Raw genomic sequence first — 17,195 nt, forward strand, 5'->3', positions numbered from 1 at the left:
CTTGCCTATATAAATGGCTATGAGGCACGTGACAGGATAGATAAGAAAGGACTTGCACCAATGCCATTATGGGGTAACAATGACCACCACTATCTCTGGACCAGGCACCAGGCTGAACCCTTTACATATATTAACCAGTTCACATTTAGTAAATAAATCCCCCTTTGCCAAGATGGCCTGAAAGATGTTCCTTCAAAAACTAAAAGGAAGGCTCAATTCAACATATAGCCGGTGCCAGCCCAAGCTTGATATTTTGACAGCTCCTCCCCTCCCCTGCCCCTTTGTAAAATTTAGAGAGTCATGAGAGACCTGGATTTAAATCCCAGCTCTGTCATGGTCTCAAACTGTGGCCTTGGACAAGTCATCCTCCCTATGCTATGGCTCAGTCCCTTCCTCTGTAACGTGGGGGCTAGCAGGATTGTCAGGAGTTTAGATAGTGACACACAGCACATGCTTAGCCCATAGTGAGAGCTCAGTAAATGTCAGACACCATTAGCATTGTTAGGACACCTGGGTCACAGCAGATGTTGAGGAGTAGCTTCAGAATTCTTTAGGAATTCCTTAGAGGGTGCTGCAGTTACCAGCTAAGTTAGGGTGTTGGGGGGTGTCAAGGGTGGAATGTCAGTGAAATAGAAATTGTTCCAGGGTTTGTCTCTGTCTTGCAGTGGAATGAAGGGAGGGCAATTTGGCAGCTGCTTGCCTTCTGCTTTGCATTAACATGGCATCACAAAAACTCTGATCCTTTGAGTTGTGATAGTGTGAAGAACTGGGGCTGAGCCTGGGCCCCTAGGGCTGAGACTGTGAGGAGCTTAGGGGTGCATTTAGGGAATCGAGGCAGGTGGGCAGAGGAGGAGCAGATCCTGGCTGAACCTTGGTGGCTGAAGCAGGAAGCTAGCAGGTCTTCAGCTTCCTGGGGGGAGCTGGGAGTGGAACCTCCTGCCCCCCAATGCCCTTCTCTATGCACGAATGGGGCTTTGGGAATCTAAACCTCAGGAAAGGGTGGGGAGAGGTCAGGAGGCTCAGAGCTCCTCCAGACAGGGAGTCCCTGGAAGGTTCTGTCTAGTTCTTTGCCAAGTAGGAAAGATGGCTCATCCCCAGGGAAATTATTTCCGTCAGGACTGGATGTTTAGTTAAAAACTGCCCCGTGAGAGGTCTTGAGACTTTGATCCTGCTGTAGCCCACAGGGGGTGTGATGTGCCAGACAGAAGCTGGCCCCCCAGCCCAGCCCTCAAATCAGGGGTCTGGAGAAGCAGGTGATCCCATTTTTGTTCCCAAGCACTGTCTGATTGCTTAGGACATTTTGCACACTCCATGCACCTCTGTCCTCCCAGGTCACCATGGGGGCTCACCTCACCCCCCTTCCTGGTTCTCCCACCCCCTCACTTCCCAGGTGGGTGCCCTGGTGGAGTTCCCTCCCCCAGCCCCAGTGGCCCCCTCCCCTCCCAGGAAGGAAAGCAGGAAGGCTCTCTCTACCCCGTATTTACACTGACGCGATTTGACTCCATGCTGAAAGCGGCATTGCTCATCTGCATCGTAGGCTTGGCCCGGTGCCACTGTCGGGTACACAAAGTCCTGTCTGGGGGGCCGGTTGTTCAGGCAGAGCCCCAGGCCCGAGCTGCCTCGAGAGAAAAGCAACTGTCATGCTAGGTGGCTGCAAATCAAGAGCTCAGGAGCCTCAGCTGGACGGGGGTCCCAGGGAGCATCCCTGATTTCTATCGTCTCCCGTGTATCCTGCCCCACCATGAGTGTGACCCGCTCTGAGGGACACCCAGGTGCATCCTCACTCTAGAAAGCTGGTGATGTAGTCACGGCTGCAGGATGACCACACGAATGGGTTGGTCTTCATGGTAATGTGGGCAGCCATGAGCTTGGCTGGGTCCTGACCACGGGCCCCACAGCTGTTTCCCACGCCGTCATGGTTCATGCCGAATCTGGGGAAAGGGGTGTCGGCTCTGCCGGGCGCTGAGGGACCCGCCCAGCTCCTCCCCTCCTCCCCCTCTTGTGTGCCCTGGCCTCACGTGTGCCCGATCTCGTGGGCAATGGTGAACGCTGTGGCCAGGCCAATGTCCTCATTGACGCTGCAGCTTCTCTCGCGCTCACACATTCCGCCCACTGGGGCCAGGCCTGGGAAGACGGACATGTGGGGATGGGGCTGGGAGGCTCAGGACGGTGCTGGCTGGCCCCATCCACCTGCCAGGTCTCACCCCAGCCCACTGCCTTCATAGGCGCCTGAAACCTACGGGGCTCGGGTACCTAGTGTGCCGCAGGGTTTGTTCTTGTAGATGCAGATGTCATAGCTGTAAAAGGAGACAGGGTCAGTGAGGGGGCTGGGCTGTCTCCCTAAGCCCTGCTGATGCCACCATGCCCAGCTCTGGGGGTTGAGTCCTGCCTTGGAGGTGCCATCTGCCTCTCACCTGAAGCTGCATACAGGAGTGACTGACCACATGAATGAATGAATGCATGCATGCATGAGTGGGAGAATAAGTGAATGAGGGCATCGGTGCCCAAATGGTCCCAAACCTCCCTTACTCATTATTCTCAAGCAGCCCCTCCCCATCCCTGGCTCCCTCATGGGCGGCCCAAACTTCTCTGCTCCTCCTGACCCCAGCAGAAGTGGTCTCTGTTTGGACTCTCACGGTTCCCTGGACCACCTGTTTTCTCAGCCCCAGTCCTAGACCTCTCCTGTCCCCTCACCGTGTGATGAGCACTGCTGTGTCATGGTTAGCCACACCGTTCTCTGGAATGGCATTGCCATGGCCGCTGTGGTTCACGATGGATTTCTGCCACTTACAGAAGCTGTCCAGGGACTTCCCGGCATGGTGGGTGATCTCCAGAGTGGGCTGGGGATGGACAGAGGGAAATGCGTGGGCACCCACCACCCAGGGGACGGCAGGACATGCTGGTATGAAGGGGAAGGGGAAGGGGAGGGAGCCCCCCGCACCTGGTCCTCCGTGAGCAGGATGAGGCGAGTTACGAGGATGTTAACGGTGCTTCCCAGACTCGAGTCCTGGAAAAGTTTGGCAACCTGACCTCCAAGAAACAAGAGAGACCGAGTCTTAAGAGGAGCCCAGGGTAGAAAATGAAAAGCAAAAACAATGATAACAGCTTGCTTTCATCAGGCACCTACTGTGTCAGGTCTTAGGCTAAACCTGCTATTAGGGTTTTTTGTTGTTGTTGTTGTTAAAGATGGAGGTCTTGGTATGTTGCTCAGGCTGGTCTTGAACTCCTGACCTCAAGTGATCCTCCTGCCTGGCCTCCCATAGGGCTGGGATTACAGGTGTGAGCCACCACGCCCAGCCATGCATCAGTCTTTTCATGAATAGGTAATATTTGCTGTTGTTACTATTTGTTGTTGTTGTTTTTTGAGATGGAGTCTTGCTCTGTTGCCCAGGCTGCAGTGCTGTGGTGCAATCTCAGCTCACTGTAACCTCCACTTCCCAGGTTCAAATGATTCTACTGCTTCAGCCTCCCAAGTAGCTGAGACTATAGGCGCACATCACTATGCCCACTTAATTTTTTTTTTTTTTTTTTGAGACAGAGTTTTGCTCTTTTTGTCCAGGGTGGAGTACAATGGTGTGATCTCAGCTCACTGCAACCTCCGCCTCCTGGGTTCAAGCGATTCTCCTGCCTCAGCCTCCCGAGTAGCTGGGATTACAGGCGTGAGCCACCGTGCCCAGCCATGCCCGCCTAATTTTTGTATGTTTAGTAGAGACTGGGTTTCACCATGTTGGCCAGGCTGGTCTTGAACTCCTGACCTCAAGCGATCCTCCTGTCCTGGCCTGGCACAGTGCTGGGATCACAGGTGTGAGCCACCATGCCTGGCCATGCATCAGTCTTTTCATCAACAGGTGCTATTATCATCCCCAATTTACAGATGAGGAGACATGCAAAGAGAGGTTAGGACACAGCTGGTAGCTGTCAGAAGTGAGACTCAAGTCTGGATTGCTTACCAGAACATTTCTTTCAGACTCCTCCAAGCTCAGCTTATCTACTTGTCCCCCAACCCCTGCTTACCCCCCTGACTGCCTCAGGCGTCTTTGTCCAGAGGCGACCTGAGGGATATACATGTCTGGGTTCATTCCACAGCTGTCTGAAGGTACCAATTTGCCCATCACCACAGGAAAGTAAAACTGTGAGGGCAGGAGGCTCTGGAGACAGTGGTCAGAGGAAAGGAGGAAGCAGCCCCAGGGATGAGCTGGCACAGAAGACAGAGGCCAGGCTGTGCAGGGATCTTGGAACCCTGGGTAATCATTTCCCTGTCTGGAAATCCCCAGAATTTTTTTTTTTTTTTTTTTGGAGATGGAGTCTCACTCTGTTGCCCAGGCTGGAGTGCAGTGGCGCAATCTTGGCTCACTCACCTCCACCTCCCAGGTTCAAGCGATTCTCCTGCCTCAGCCTCCGGAGTAGCTGGGACTACAGGTGCCCGCCACCACGCCCAGCTGATTTTTGTATTTTTAGTAGAGACAGGGTTTCACCATGTTGGCCAGGCTTGTCTCGAACTCCCGACCTCAGGTGATCCACCCGCCTCGGCCTCCCAAAGTGTTGGGATTACAGGCGTGAGCCACTGCACCGGGCTGGAAACCCCCAGGAAATTCTGAAAGCCCTAGGGAGAGAGGCCAGGCTCAGGCACAACTGAGGGCCATCAGAGACGACACTACACAACATTTTGGACCCTCTGCCTGTGTGCTAAACTTTTTGTTTTCCCTTTTGCTTCAGTGAAACAAGAGCACCATTCATCAAGTCCTTACTATGTGCCAAATAGCCTACCTGGCTTCCCTCCCACCAATCCTTACTCTCTAGGGTAGCTACCATTATATCTCCATTTGATACAGTGGTACGCTGAGGCTTAGAGAGGTCAAGAATCTCGCCTGAGATCTAGGATGGAAATGGACTATATCTGAAGGTGGGTCGGGGAGGTCAGCCTGTAGGAATTTATAAGTAGGTGCTTGTGCAAGAATGCTGCGTGAATACAGATGTGTGCCTGTGTGTGTACTGCTAACCTCAACGAGTACCTGTGAGCTACTTATCTATCATCTATCTATCTATCTATCTATCTATCTATCTATCTATCTATCTATCTATTTTGAGACGGAATTTCCCTCTTGTTGCCCAGGCTAGAGTGCAATGGTGCGATCTTGGCTCACTGCAACCTCTGCCTCCCGGGTTCAAGCGATTCTCCTGTCTCAGCCTCCCAAGTAGCTGGGATTACAGGTGCCCACCACTACGCTCAGCTAATTTTTGTATTTTTAGTAGAGACGGGGTTTCACCATGTTAGCCAGGCTGGTCTTGAACTCCTGGCCTCAGGTGATCCACCCACCTTGGCCTCCCAAAGTGCTGGGATTACAGGCGTGAGCCACCGTGCCCAGCCTACTGCGATTTATTTATTTATTTATGAATGAATGAATGACAAGGATTATAACCCACTGCATCTCAAACTCCTGGGCTCAAGTGATCCTCCTGCCTCAGCTTCCTGAGTAGCTGGGACTACAGGCGTGTGCCACCACGCTCCGCTAATTTTTAAATGTTTTGTAGAGACGGGATTTCACTATGTTTCCCAGGCTGCTGTGTACTTATGTTTTTATTTTTTTTGAGACAGAGTCTTGCTCTGTTGCCCAGGCTGGAGCACAGTGGCGTGATCTCGGCTCACTACAACCTCCACCTCCCTGGTTCAAGCGATTCTCCTGCCTCAGCCTCCTGAGTAGCTGGGATTACAGGTGCCCGCCACCATGCCCGGCTGATGTTTTGTATTTTTTAGTAGAGACGGGGTTTCACCATGCTAGCCAGGCTGGTCTTGAATTCCTGACCTCAAGTGATCTGCCCACCTTGGGCATGAGCCACTGTGCCCAGCCTGTGTGTATTTTTACACAGAGCAAACACTTATATGCCACCTACTGCATGCCAAGAACTGTTCTACATGCTTTATGAATGCACTGGATCTACCTTAGCTTTATAAAGTAGGTACCACAATTATGCCCATTTTACAGATAGGTAAGACAAGGCAGAGAGGTGAAGTAACTTGCTCAAAGGCAGATAGTTAAAAAGTGGCAGAATGGAAATTTAAGCCCAAGCAGGTTCCCTCTGCCCCAGGGCACCTCTGCATCTAGTCACTGTGCTTATGCTCTTTCTCCTCCTCGTTCATTGCCATATGCAACCAACCTACCTACCTTCCTTCCTTCCTTCCTTCCTTCCTTCCTCTCTCTTTCTTTCTTTTCTCTTTCTTTCTGTCTGTCTGTCTTTCTTTTCTTTTCTTTCTTTCTTTTTTTTTTTTTTTTTTGACAGAGTCTCGCTCTGTCGCCTAGGCTGGAGTGCAGCGGCGTGATCTCGGCTCACTGCAAGCTCTGCCTCCCAGGTTCACGCCATTCTCCTGCCTCGGCCTCCCGAGTAGCTGGGACTACAGGCGCCCGCCACCACACCCGGCTAATTTTTTGTATTTTTAGTAGAGATGGGGTTTCACCGTGTTAGCCAGGATGGTCTCAATCTCCTGACCTCGTGATCTGCCCGCCTCGGCCTCCTGAAGTGCTGGGATTACAGGTGTGAGCCACCGCGCACGGCCTGCAACCTTCATTTCTACCCCTGTCCCCACGTCAGGGATTGGGGTGGGATGGTAGCCACCCCCTTGCCTAACACTGCAGGCTGGCTCCAAGTCCTCAGGGCTGCGTGCCCAGGGAGGGGAAGGCACTTACAATGTTCATGATGGCCAGGACATACTGCTCCACATCCCGGCGCCCGTGATAGGCCACCATCATCTTGTCAGCCACCACCAGGGTCTCCACGTAGCGCTCTCGGCTGACCGATCGCTTCAGGCCTGGCTGGCCACGCTCTGTTTCATTCCCCAGGGGCCTGGCAGGCGGTGGCTTCAAGGTCCGCAGCCACCATGGCCGCCCTTTCCACGGTTTCTCATCTGGGGAACCCAGTAGAGCAATTAAGCCCTGCCCTGCTGGTGGGACGCAGAGCTGCCTGACAACTGTCTTGTCCAACCTCTGACTGGCTACCTCTCTACCCAACAGTCTGGACAGACAATTTCTGGTCATTCTGCTGCCTTCTCTTGTTGTCCAGCTACCTGTGTGATGGTCTGTCTGCCCAATGGGCTGCCAAACACCTCATCGTTTTTCTTATTCTTTTTTTTTTTTTTTGAGACGGAGTCTCATTCTGTCACCCGGGCTGGACTGCAGTGGTGCGATCTTGGCTCACTGCAACCTCCGCCTCCCAGGTTCAAGCAATTCTCCTGCCTCAGCCTCCTGAGTAGCTGGGATGACAGGCATGTGCCATTATGCCTGGCTAATTTTTGTATTTTTAATTGAGACTGCATGTCACCATGTTGGCCAGGCTGGTCTCGAACTCCTGACCTCAAGTGATCCGCCCGTCTCAGCCTCCCAAAGTGCTGGGATTACAGGTTTGAGCCACTGTGCCCGGCTGCCTCATTGTTTTGTCTATAGGGCATCTTGGCGGTACCATCTCTTTTTTTTGTCAATGTCCTACTACCTGAGAATATTGTAGTCTACCATGATGTCACTGTCCCTCTGCCAAACTGTTGAGTTGAATAACAGTCTGACTTCTCCCACTGTTGGTTGTATGGCTGTTCCACTGCCTGTTTGCCAACCTGTTCAGCTACCAGCCTGCCCCGCTGCCCAAATGTCCAACTGAACACTTGCATGACTGTCCCACAGCTAAGCTGGTTGGTTGAATCACTGTCCCATGATGACCAGCATGATTGTACAATCCACTGACAATTCCACTGCCTGAATGGAATGGTGTGAACCAGCCTGTTTTGCAATTTGAACTGTGTGCTTGGACAATGTGTTGTCCTTCTAGCTGAGCAACTTTCCAATCAACGCACTGCCCAATTAGATCAGTTAGTTCTAACTGCAATGCACTGCAGTTAGAACAATCATACTGCCTGATGTACTACAACCAGATGGTCTCATGGACCACCCAACTGTGACATCGTACGTCATCCACCTTTTTTCTGTCTGTACTGCTGACTGTGGCTGTATGTCTACCACAGCATCCTACTCATAGAGTATCTGATTATATACTTAATTCAATATCACACTGTTCTGCTTTTCCATCTAACATTCATCTGATTTTCTTTTTTGAGACGGAGCCTCACTCTGTCGCCCAGGCTGGAGTGCAATGGTGAAATCTCAACTCACCGCAACCTCTACCTCCCGGGTTCAAGCGATTCTCCTGCCTTAGCCTCCCAAGTAGCTGGAATTACAGGTGTGTGCCACCACGCCTGGCTAACTTTTTTGTATTTTTAGTAAAGACGGGGTTTCGCCATGTTGGCCAGGCTGATCTCAATCTCCTGACCTCAAGTGATCTGCCCATCTCGGCCTCCCAAAATGCTGGGATTATAGGCGTGAGACACCGTGCCTGACCCTGACTTTCTGTATATATATTTTGAAACAGGATCTTGCTCTGTTGCCCACGCTGGAGTGCAGTAGTGTGATCAAGGCTCATTGGAGCCTCAATCTCCCCGGCTCAAGTGATCCTCCTGCCTCAGCCTCTCAAGTAGCTGGGACTACAGGAGCACACCACCACACCTGGCTTATTTTTTCTATTTTTGGTTGAGATAGTGTCTCACTATGTTGCCCATGCTGTTCTCAAACTCCTGGGCTCAAGTGATTTTCCCGCCTCAACTTCACAAAGTGCTAGGATTACAGGTGTGAGCCACCATGCCCGAACTGACCTGGTTTCCTAGCAGTACGATTGTGTTGGTAAGTATTTTGTTGGTGTATAGCTTTCCTCCTCTCTCATTTCTTAAATGCCTGATTGTACAACCATCCTCCTACCAGTCTGATCGTAAATCTGGCCTTTTGGCTGTATAACTGCTGGAGTATCTGATACAACCACCACACTGTCTAACTGTCTGATCAGATGATAATCCTAGAGAAGGAATGGTTTTATACCTGAACACCTTTCTGGCTGTCTTACTCAGTGCTGGGCTAGGTGACTATAGCAGGGATAAGATTATTCCATAGATCCACTGGTTTGCTGTCTGAGGATATGTCTCTGCTGTCCCCTGGATAGAACTCCCTATTTTTTCTTTTTGACACGGGGTCTTGCTGTGTCACCCAGGCTGGGGTGCAATGGCGCGATCTCTGCTCACTGCAACCTCTGCCTCCCGGGTTCAAGTGATTCTCCTGCCTCAGCCTCCTGAGTAGCTGGGATGACAGGCATGCGCCACCACGCCCGGCTAATTTTGTATTTTTAGTAGAGATGGGGTTTCGCCATGTTGGTCAGGCTGGTCTTGAACTCCTGACCTCAGGTGATCCGCCCACCTCGGCCTCCCAAGGTGCTGGGATTATAGGTGTGAGCCACTGCACCCAGCCGGAACTCCGTAATTATATCACTGTGTCCCCTTCTCAGCAGCTCCATTCTTCCCCTCACATAACTGCCTGCTGACTTTCTGGATAAAAAGACACTGCTGCCTCAAGGGAAAGATACTGTGTAGCCCTCTGCCCATCCCCAGAAAGACCGATGTACCTCTCACTCCACAGGCTGTGTCCAGGTGGGGGTGACGCAGAGAGGAACGCTTGTACACCACATGTGGTCCACTTTCCTCCGGGCCCCGAGAACCCTTGGGCCCACCGTGCAGGGGCTCAATCAGGTACTCTTCCTCGTCTGCCACAATCAGGCCGTGCTGGGTTTTGAGAAGTGGGATAGAAAGCTCTCAGGATCAGGTTCTGGGACCTTCTCTCTGTCTTTATGATTTCATTCTTATCAGGTTTATTTTGCTATTTCTTTTTTTTTTTTGGCATAGGTAATTAGTGTCCATGCTATTTATTTATTTATTTATTTCTTCTTTTGGAGACAAGGTCTTACTCTGTCATCCAGGCTGGAGTGCAGTGGTGCAATCGTAGCTCACTGCATCCTCAACTTCCTGGGCTCAAGCGATCCTCCTGCCTCAGCCTCCCAAGGAGCTGGGACTATAGGAGCACACCAATATGTTTGGCTAATTAAAAAAATTTTTAATTTATTTTTCATAGAGATGGGGTTCCACTATGTTGCCCAGGCTGGTCTCGAATTCCTGGCCTCAAGTGATCCTCCTGCCTCGGCCTCCCAAAGTGCTAAGATTAAAAGCATGAGTCAGCATGCTCAGCCTCTAATTTCTTTTTATTTTAAAATTATATATGTGTGTATGTGTCTAGTATGTATGTGTATACATACACATACACATATATAATTATATATTATATATATTTATAAATATAAAAAAAATATATATATTTAAAGAGTCAGGGTCTTGTTCTGTCGCCCAGGCTGGAGGGCAGTGTTGTGATCTCGGTTCACTGAGACCTCCCCCTCCTGAGTTCAACTGATTCTCCCACCTCAGCCTCCTGAGTAGCTAGGATTACATACACATACCACCATGCCTGGCTAATTTTTATATGTATTTTTAGTAGAGATGGGGTTTCACCATGTTGGCCAGGCTGGTCTCGAACTCCTGACCTCAAGTGATCTGCCCACCTCACCCTCCCAAAATGCCAGGACTACAGGCGTAAGTCACCATGCCCAGCCTCGAATTTTTTGAGATTGATGTTCAGCTTATTAATTTTCAGCCTTACCTAAGGCTATACATTTTCCTTTAAGTACTGCTTTAGCTGCATCCCCAAAGCACTGATTCGCTCAAAACACTTAAAAAATGTCCCACTATCATTCCTTCTCTGCCCTCTATGTAGAAGTGTTTTTCTTAACTTCCAAACTTATGGGCATTTCCCCCTGCTTTCCAGAATCCTCAGCTCACCAGGCCTCCACAGGTGCTGATGGCCACATGGGAGCTGCTGGCCTGGCCCTGCAGGTGACCAGCGTAGAGGCAGTGGGGCCGGGCCGCCCTCTGCCAGGCCAGGCCCTCCCGTGTCCAGTACTCCACGGAGACATGCCCTGCCAGTAGACGGGAGCTGCGGGTCAGGTTCAGCAGGAAGTGGGTGCTGGGCGAGGCCACTTTGTAGAAGAGGCGGGACTCGGCTGTGGCCCCCGTGCCCCGGCGCTGCCTCCGGGGAGGAGGCGGCGAGAAGGCCAGCAGTGCCCCGTTGTGGTCCACGCGGGTGGGGAAGGCGATCTCATAGCTCTCCAGACTGGACAGGAACTCATCTGTGGGTGAGGGTCAGAGGCCTGGGGTGGGCCCTGGTCTTAGTGGACCCCTGTGTCCTGGCTGTTAGGCTGCTGGAGCAAGTGATGCTGGCCTCACTGACCCCCGAAATCCAGGGAGTTGGCTGCAAGGCTCCCGCCTATTGACCCCAGGGCCTTCCCCCATTGACCCCCATCCCAGCCCCCTGATGCCTCTTTCTGTTGGAGCCCAACTGGTCTCTTACATTTTTCGCTCCCTCCCCACCGCCACCACCAGACTTCCCCTACCTTGAGACCGGAAGGCGTGCGTGACCTCGAACATGAGGCCCAGCCCCAGGGCGAGGGCCCAGCGGAGGATCTGGCAGGCGGGAGCCATAGAGGCCACGTGTCCACATGTCTCTCCCCAGCCCCGGCTGCCGGCAGCCCCCACAGTGCCGCCTCCCCCGTTCACAGCCTTCGCAGCATCACCGGGCTCCTGGGAGGGGGGAGCCAGGTAAGGGGGCGCCTGGTCCCGCTGTCCAGCACAACCAATGCCAAGGCCAATCATGGCCAAAGCTTTTCACCTGACTCTGAAGATTCTGAATGCATTTTCTCACTCAGCCACTCCCCTCTCCCCACCTCCCCTTCCAATCCTTCCTACACTCCTACAAGAGGACAGACAGGGACTGGGATGCTGGGAGTATCTCCTATGTGCCAGCTACTGGCCCTAGTTTTCACACCACTGCATTTCTGTTCTTTTGTTAGAGAGGGCGTTGCTCTGTCACCTAGGATGGAGTGCAGTGTTGTGATCATAGCTCACTGCAGCCTCCACTGCCTGGGCTCAAATAATCCTCCTGCTTCAGCCTCCCAAGTAGCTGAGATTGCAGGTGCAAGCCACCACACCTGGCTAATGTTTTTGTTTTTTTGGAGAGACGGGGGTCTCACTTTGTTGCCCAGGCTGATCTTGAACTCCTGGCCTCAAGGGATCCTTTCACCTCAGCCTCCCAAAGCACTGGGATTACAAGCATGAGCCACTGCACCCAGCCCACCATATTTCATTTCCAAAATAACTGAGAAGTCATGGTCATCACGCTTTTTTTTTTGAGATGGAGTCTCACTATGTGGCCCAGGCTGGAGTGCAATGGCGCAATCGCGGCTCACTGCAACCCCCGCCTCCCAGGTTCATTTGATTCTCCCGCCTCAGCCTCCTGAGTAGCTGGGATTACAGGCACGCATCAACACGCCCAGCTACATTTTTGTATTTTTAGTAGAGATGGGGTTTCACCATGTTGGCCAGGCTGGTCTCGAACTCCTGACCTCGCATCACACTCATATCCCTCATCTTTTTATAGATGAGGAAATAGACTCAGGAGTGATAGAGTTTGTCGTGGGTCACATTGCTAGAAAGTGGTAGAACCTGGGTTCATTCATTGGGTTATAGCCTCCGGTGGAGGGTGGACGGGGGCATGACAGCCAGGCATGCTAAGGATAGCAATCCCTACTTGCCCTAGCCCTGTGGGGTTCCATCTCTTAGGAGCGACAGATGACAGTCAAGTGAATGGAGAATAGTTCAGATTGTGACATGTTCTCTAGAAGGTATCAATGGGGAGACTGGGAAGCAGACGTTCAAAGCATAAGAAATCAATGGTGTGAAGAGACAGGCAAAGGTGCACTGGGAGGGGAAACAGCAAGGTCAAAGGCCTGGAGGTGGAGTAGAGCCTGGCATGAGCCCAGACAGGGTGGGTGCAGGAGAGCAAGGGGAGGCTGGCATCAGAGGCACTTGAAGGCTGGGCTGGTCAGTGTGAATTTTCAAGTCAGATTAGAGCTAAGGCTCCCACCCATGCATCTACTGTCCTGGGCCCTGTCTTTGGATTCTCTGAAATGGGTAGCACCATTCAAGCCAAATTTTTAAAGCTAAGGCTAGTATTCCAGTCCTGCAGACTTTCATATGCCTACCCACGCACCCACTGTCTTGGGCCATCTTTGGATTCTCTGCACTGGGTAGCACTATTCACTCCCACCTCCCAGGCCTCTCCTCCACCCTGTGTTTCCGACCCCGTCCTCTATTCAGATTCTTTCAAGGCTCCAAGCCAGCCCGCCCCGCAGGTCTGAGTCTCTCCAGCATCTGCCCCAGGCCAGCCTGCCGCAGACACCACTTTGGGCCACCACCCTGTGCCAAACCCTCTTCCCCCACCCTGCTGTCTCCACCCTCCTCCTCCTCTGTGCAAAATCCCTTAATCACAGAGTCTTGTTTTCTTTGCAGCCCAGCCAAGTCTGAGAGTCCAAGTCTGAGAGTCAATCCCCAAACAGGGCAGTTCAGCCCCAAGGGAGGGAGCCAGGTTTTTGCCAAGTTGCTGATGGACCAAGAAGCCCACATTCCCCACTTCTGCTTGGATCCCTCTAGTGACGGGGAGCTCACTCACAGATATTCTGTGACCCCCATTGCACTCTTTAGCTGGGCTAATGTCCATTCCTTCTGTTGTTGTTCTCTCTCTCTCTTTTTTTTTTTTTTTGAGACGGAGTCTCACTCTGTCGCCAGGCTGGAGTGCAGTGGTGTGATCTCTGCTCACTGCAACCTCTGTCTCTCGGGTTCAAGCGATTCTCCTGCTTCAGCCTCCCGAGTAGCTGGGACTACAGGTGTGCGCCACCATGCCCAGCTAATTTTTGTATTTTTAGGAGAGACGGGGTTTCACTATGTTGGCCAGGATGGTCTCGATCTCTTGACCTCATGATCAGCCTGCCTTGGCCTCCCAAAGTGCTGGGATTATAGCCGTGAGCCACAGCACCTGGCCTCTCTCTCCTTTTTATTTTATTTTTTTTTACCTTTTGGGGGCTTCGGTTGGTGGAGTAGTGTTGGGCCCCTGTATGGATCCTTCCCTCGCCTGCTCCCTGCACCTGGGCCTCCCTCTCTGGGCCTTGGTTTCTTCTTTGGAGCCTGGGCAGGGAGGGGTCAAAGAGGAGGAGCCGGGCTGGTCTTCAGCACTGAGCTGGGTCTGTAGTTGAGGGATCACTGAGGAAATTCTGACCCTCTCTCTGCCCCTGGAGAACTTCCTCTTAGACTTCTTCTTTCTTCTGTTCCTAATGAACCCCCTCCAACAAAAACCCACCTCCTCTCCCTCTCCCTCTCTTCTTGCTTCTTCTTTCCTATTCCTTCTTTGGAAGTGTCAACCAACTCCCAGATCAAGGCCCTTCCTGGTTGGGCACCTCTGACCCCCGCTCCTGCCCTGAGCCACCCCTGAAAGGTAGGAACATTCTCATTGCAAGTGAAGCAGGGACCTCACCCCTTTCTCCCATTGGCTCCCTCCCTCCTCTCCTGTTCTTGCACTGCCAGGCCTGGTGCCCCATCCTCCTCCTTCAGGGGCTCTCTCTGGTCTTGTCTAGATGGTCTTTGGGTCTGTCCCGGTCCCCCTAAGACCCTCAGTCCTCATCATTGTCCTCTGAAGTGAGGCGCTCCTCCCAAAACCCTCACACCCCCTTCTGTGCTTTGGGCTCAGGTGGGGTGTGAGGGACAAGGCTTGGGACATTGTGGAAGGACCCAGCATAGGGGGTGAGGACAGGGGAAGGGGACTCACCTGTGCACAGTGTATGGGGTAGGGGGAGGAGGGGGGTCTGCAGAAGGCTCACAGGCATCTGAGCTGGGGGTCCAGCCCACAGGGTGGTGTCGAGGTGTGACACAGCCCAGGGCACCGGGTGGTGGGGGGACATGAACAAGGCAGTGGGTGTGGGGCCAAAGATGAAGCTTGAGAGAGGCTCAGGGACAGAGACGGTGGTGGCCAACAGGATGTCAGTGAGGGATCTGCACTGTGGCGTGTGTGTGTGACTGCATGTACATTACAGCATGTATGTGAGTGTGTGTGACCCTGTGTGTGACTGTGAGCGTGTGACTGCATGTGCATTATGGCTTGTGAGTGTGTGTGACCCTGTGTGTGTGTGTGTGTGTGTGTGTACCCAGGCCTGGCCATTCCTCCAGCCCCTCCTCCCCGAAGGCAGGAGGGAGGTGGCCAGCGTGGGGGAGGGTGCCAGGCCTGGAGGAGGAAATGCCTCCGGGAAATGGAAATGGCTTAGAAACAGAGGCTCTGTCCCATCCCATCCCATCCCGGGGATCCTGAAGGGACCCTAAGCTCCACACCCAAACCTCTCCGGCCAGGCTGCGGGGACAGGGCCGACGGACGGTCCCCCGTGGAGGCCAAGGCCGCGTCTCCCCAGGCAGAGGCCCCAGCCTGCCGGCCTCCTCCCGGCTGCACATCTGGCCGGGCTGGCAGGAGGCAGTCCCTGCCTGAGAGCAGACAAAGGCCCAGCCGGGGCCTGCGGGAGGAGGGGGCCGGCGCCCGGGCTGGTCCCCCACAACCGGCCGCTAATTAAAGGCCCTGAGCCCGACCGCTGGAGACACCCTGAGACAGACGGCTGTGGCCTCACTGACCAACTCAGGGGAAGTGGGCGGCGCCACTCCCACACCCAGACACACAAACACACACTGGCAGCGACACACACACCCCGCGCAACCAGAGACCGGCGCTCGGGCACTGTAGACCCACAAAAGACGCAGGACGCCTCCACCGCAGACACACACGCCGACAGGCTCAGTGCACACTCACACACCCGGAGACACATGGAGACACACAACCACACACTCCCAGACATGTGTAAACACACACTCGTTTACACGCGCACACACGGGACAAGACAGAGAAACACGCGGACACACAAATACACGCACCCGGGGCCTACACAAACAGAAACACACACATACATACACAGACAACCCAAGGAGACAGACACACAGGCCTACACGCTGACACATACACACTCATTTGCATGCTCACACCAAACCAGAGACAAACTCACAAGTCCCACAGACCTAGACACCCCCCCACACCAGACACACACACACACAGGTATTTACACACTCATCACGCTCAGAGACAAACGCACACATGCTTGGGGACACACACACAAACCCAGACACACACACACTCGCCTCCAGATCTGCGCGCACATAGCAAACCCCTATGCGCACACACTGTCCAAACACACAGACACACAAGAGACTCATCCCCAGGCACTGACACACACATGTAATGCACAACCACTCTGCCCCTACGTGGACGGACACACGCACACACACACACACACAGCGCAAACAAACCCACGGCAACCCCGGGCGTGATCAGTGGCGCGCGCACTTGGGGACCTCAGGCACCGACCGGAGTCGCACAGCGGGATGCCCTCCCCCATCCAGGGCACCACAGCCCCACGCCCTCACAGCCCGATGCGGACACACAAAGTCCCACTGAGTCACGCACCCCCGGGCCCCCCGCCCGCGCCGCTACCTGCGCCGCGCCCGGGGCCTCCGCGCCGTCGCCGCCGCTGTCTCGCCGCCCCGCGCGCGCAGGAAGGGAGGGAGCGAGCGAGCGCGGCGGCGTGGCCGGGGGAGGGGGCGCGGGGAAGGCACTTCCTGAGCCGCCTGCCAGGGTTATAAAAAAACCCCCAAACCGCGCGCGGCCAGAAACCCCGCCCGCCCGCCGCCGCCCGGCCTGGGCCGCGGGCTGGACCCCAGCCAGGGACCCGGGAACTCGGGCCGCCCCGCCCGGGACCAGCGCCCCCGCCGCGGGGGAGGGGGCTGGGGAACCGCGGGGGGCGGGGAGGGGACGAAGCGGGAGAAATCGAGTGGCGGCGGGGAGAATGGGCGGGGGAGGGGAGAAAGAATCAGGTGGGGGATGGGGATGGAGGCAGAATTGGGTGGGTGGGGGTTCGGGGAAAGGGAGGAAGAGGAGAAGGGAGAGGTTGGGGGAGGGGGAAGTTTGAATGGGAAGGGGTAGGGGGAGATGGAGGCCTGGAGGAAGGGGCTGAGTGAGGTGGGGGGAGGTGGGGCCCTTGAGGAGGGGCTGAGTGGGGTGGGGGGAGGTGGGGGCCTGGAGGAAGGGGCTGAGTTGGGTTGGGGGCCACGGGAAGGAATGGAGGGGGGTAAGGAATGGGGCGGGAGGGGGGATGGGAGCATGAGATGCTGGGGTTGGGGAGGGGAGAGCCCACTTCCTCGCCAGCCTCTGCGGCATCAACAACAGCTGTTATTTATTGAGGGCTGGGCCTGGCTCAAACAAGCATTTATTGGGCGCCTCCCGTGTGCCAGGCACGGTGCCCGGGGCGGG

At 54.1% G+C, this 17,195-nt stretch overlaps 1 protein-coding gene across 5 annotated transcripts in view; it reads right to left on the reverse strand.

Annotated features, from left to right (window-relative positions):
* ADAMTS10 (ADAM metallopeptidase with thrombospondin type 1 motif 10) overlaps window positions 1-16,451 on the reverse strand; it is a 30,507-nt gene extending 14,056 nt beyond the window's left edge. For 2 of the 5 annotated variants that reach the window (XM_024351989.3, XM_024351993.3), the window contains exons 1-10: window positions 11,359-13,857; window positions 10,748-11,094; window positions 9,487-9,643; window positions 6,684-6,901; window positions 2,942-3,025; window positions 2,695-2,840; window positions 2,254-2,297; window positions 2,019-2,124; window positions 1,785-1,931; window positions 1,474-1,615 (exon numbers count right to left, since the gene is read on the reverse strand). In XM_024351989.3, coding sequence (XP_024207757.1) covers window positions 1,474-1,615; window positions 1,785-1,931; window positions 2,019-2,124; window positions 2,254-2,297; window positions 2,695-2,840; window positions 2,942-3,025; window positions 6,684-6,901; window positions 9,487-9,643; window positions 10,748-11,094; window positions 11,359-11,617 — 1,650 coding nt within the window. In that variant the 5' untranslated portion in view covers window positions 11,618-13,857. The other 3 variants (XM_024351990.2, XM_024351992.3, XM_024351991.3) reach the window with 3 other exon arrangements.
* Window positions 16,452-17,195: the final 744 nt, after the last annotated feature.

Source organism: Pan troglodytes, chromosome 20 (assembly GCF_028858775.2).
Source record: "Pan troglodytes isolate AG18354 chromosome 20, NHGRI_mPanTro3-v2.0_pri, whole genome shotgun sequence".
In the NCBI taxonomy this organism is placed as follows: Eukaryota; Metazoa; Chordata; class Mammalia; order Primates; family Hominidae; genus Pan; species Pan troglodytes.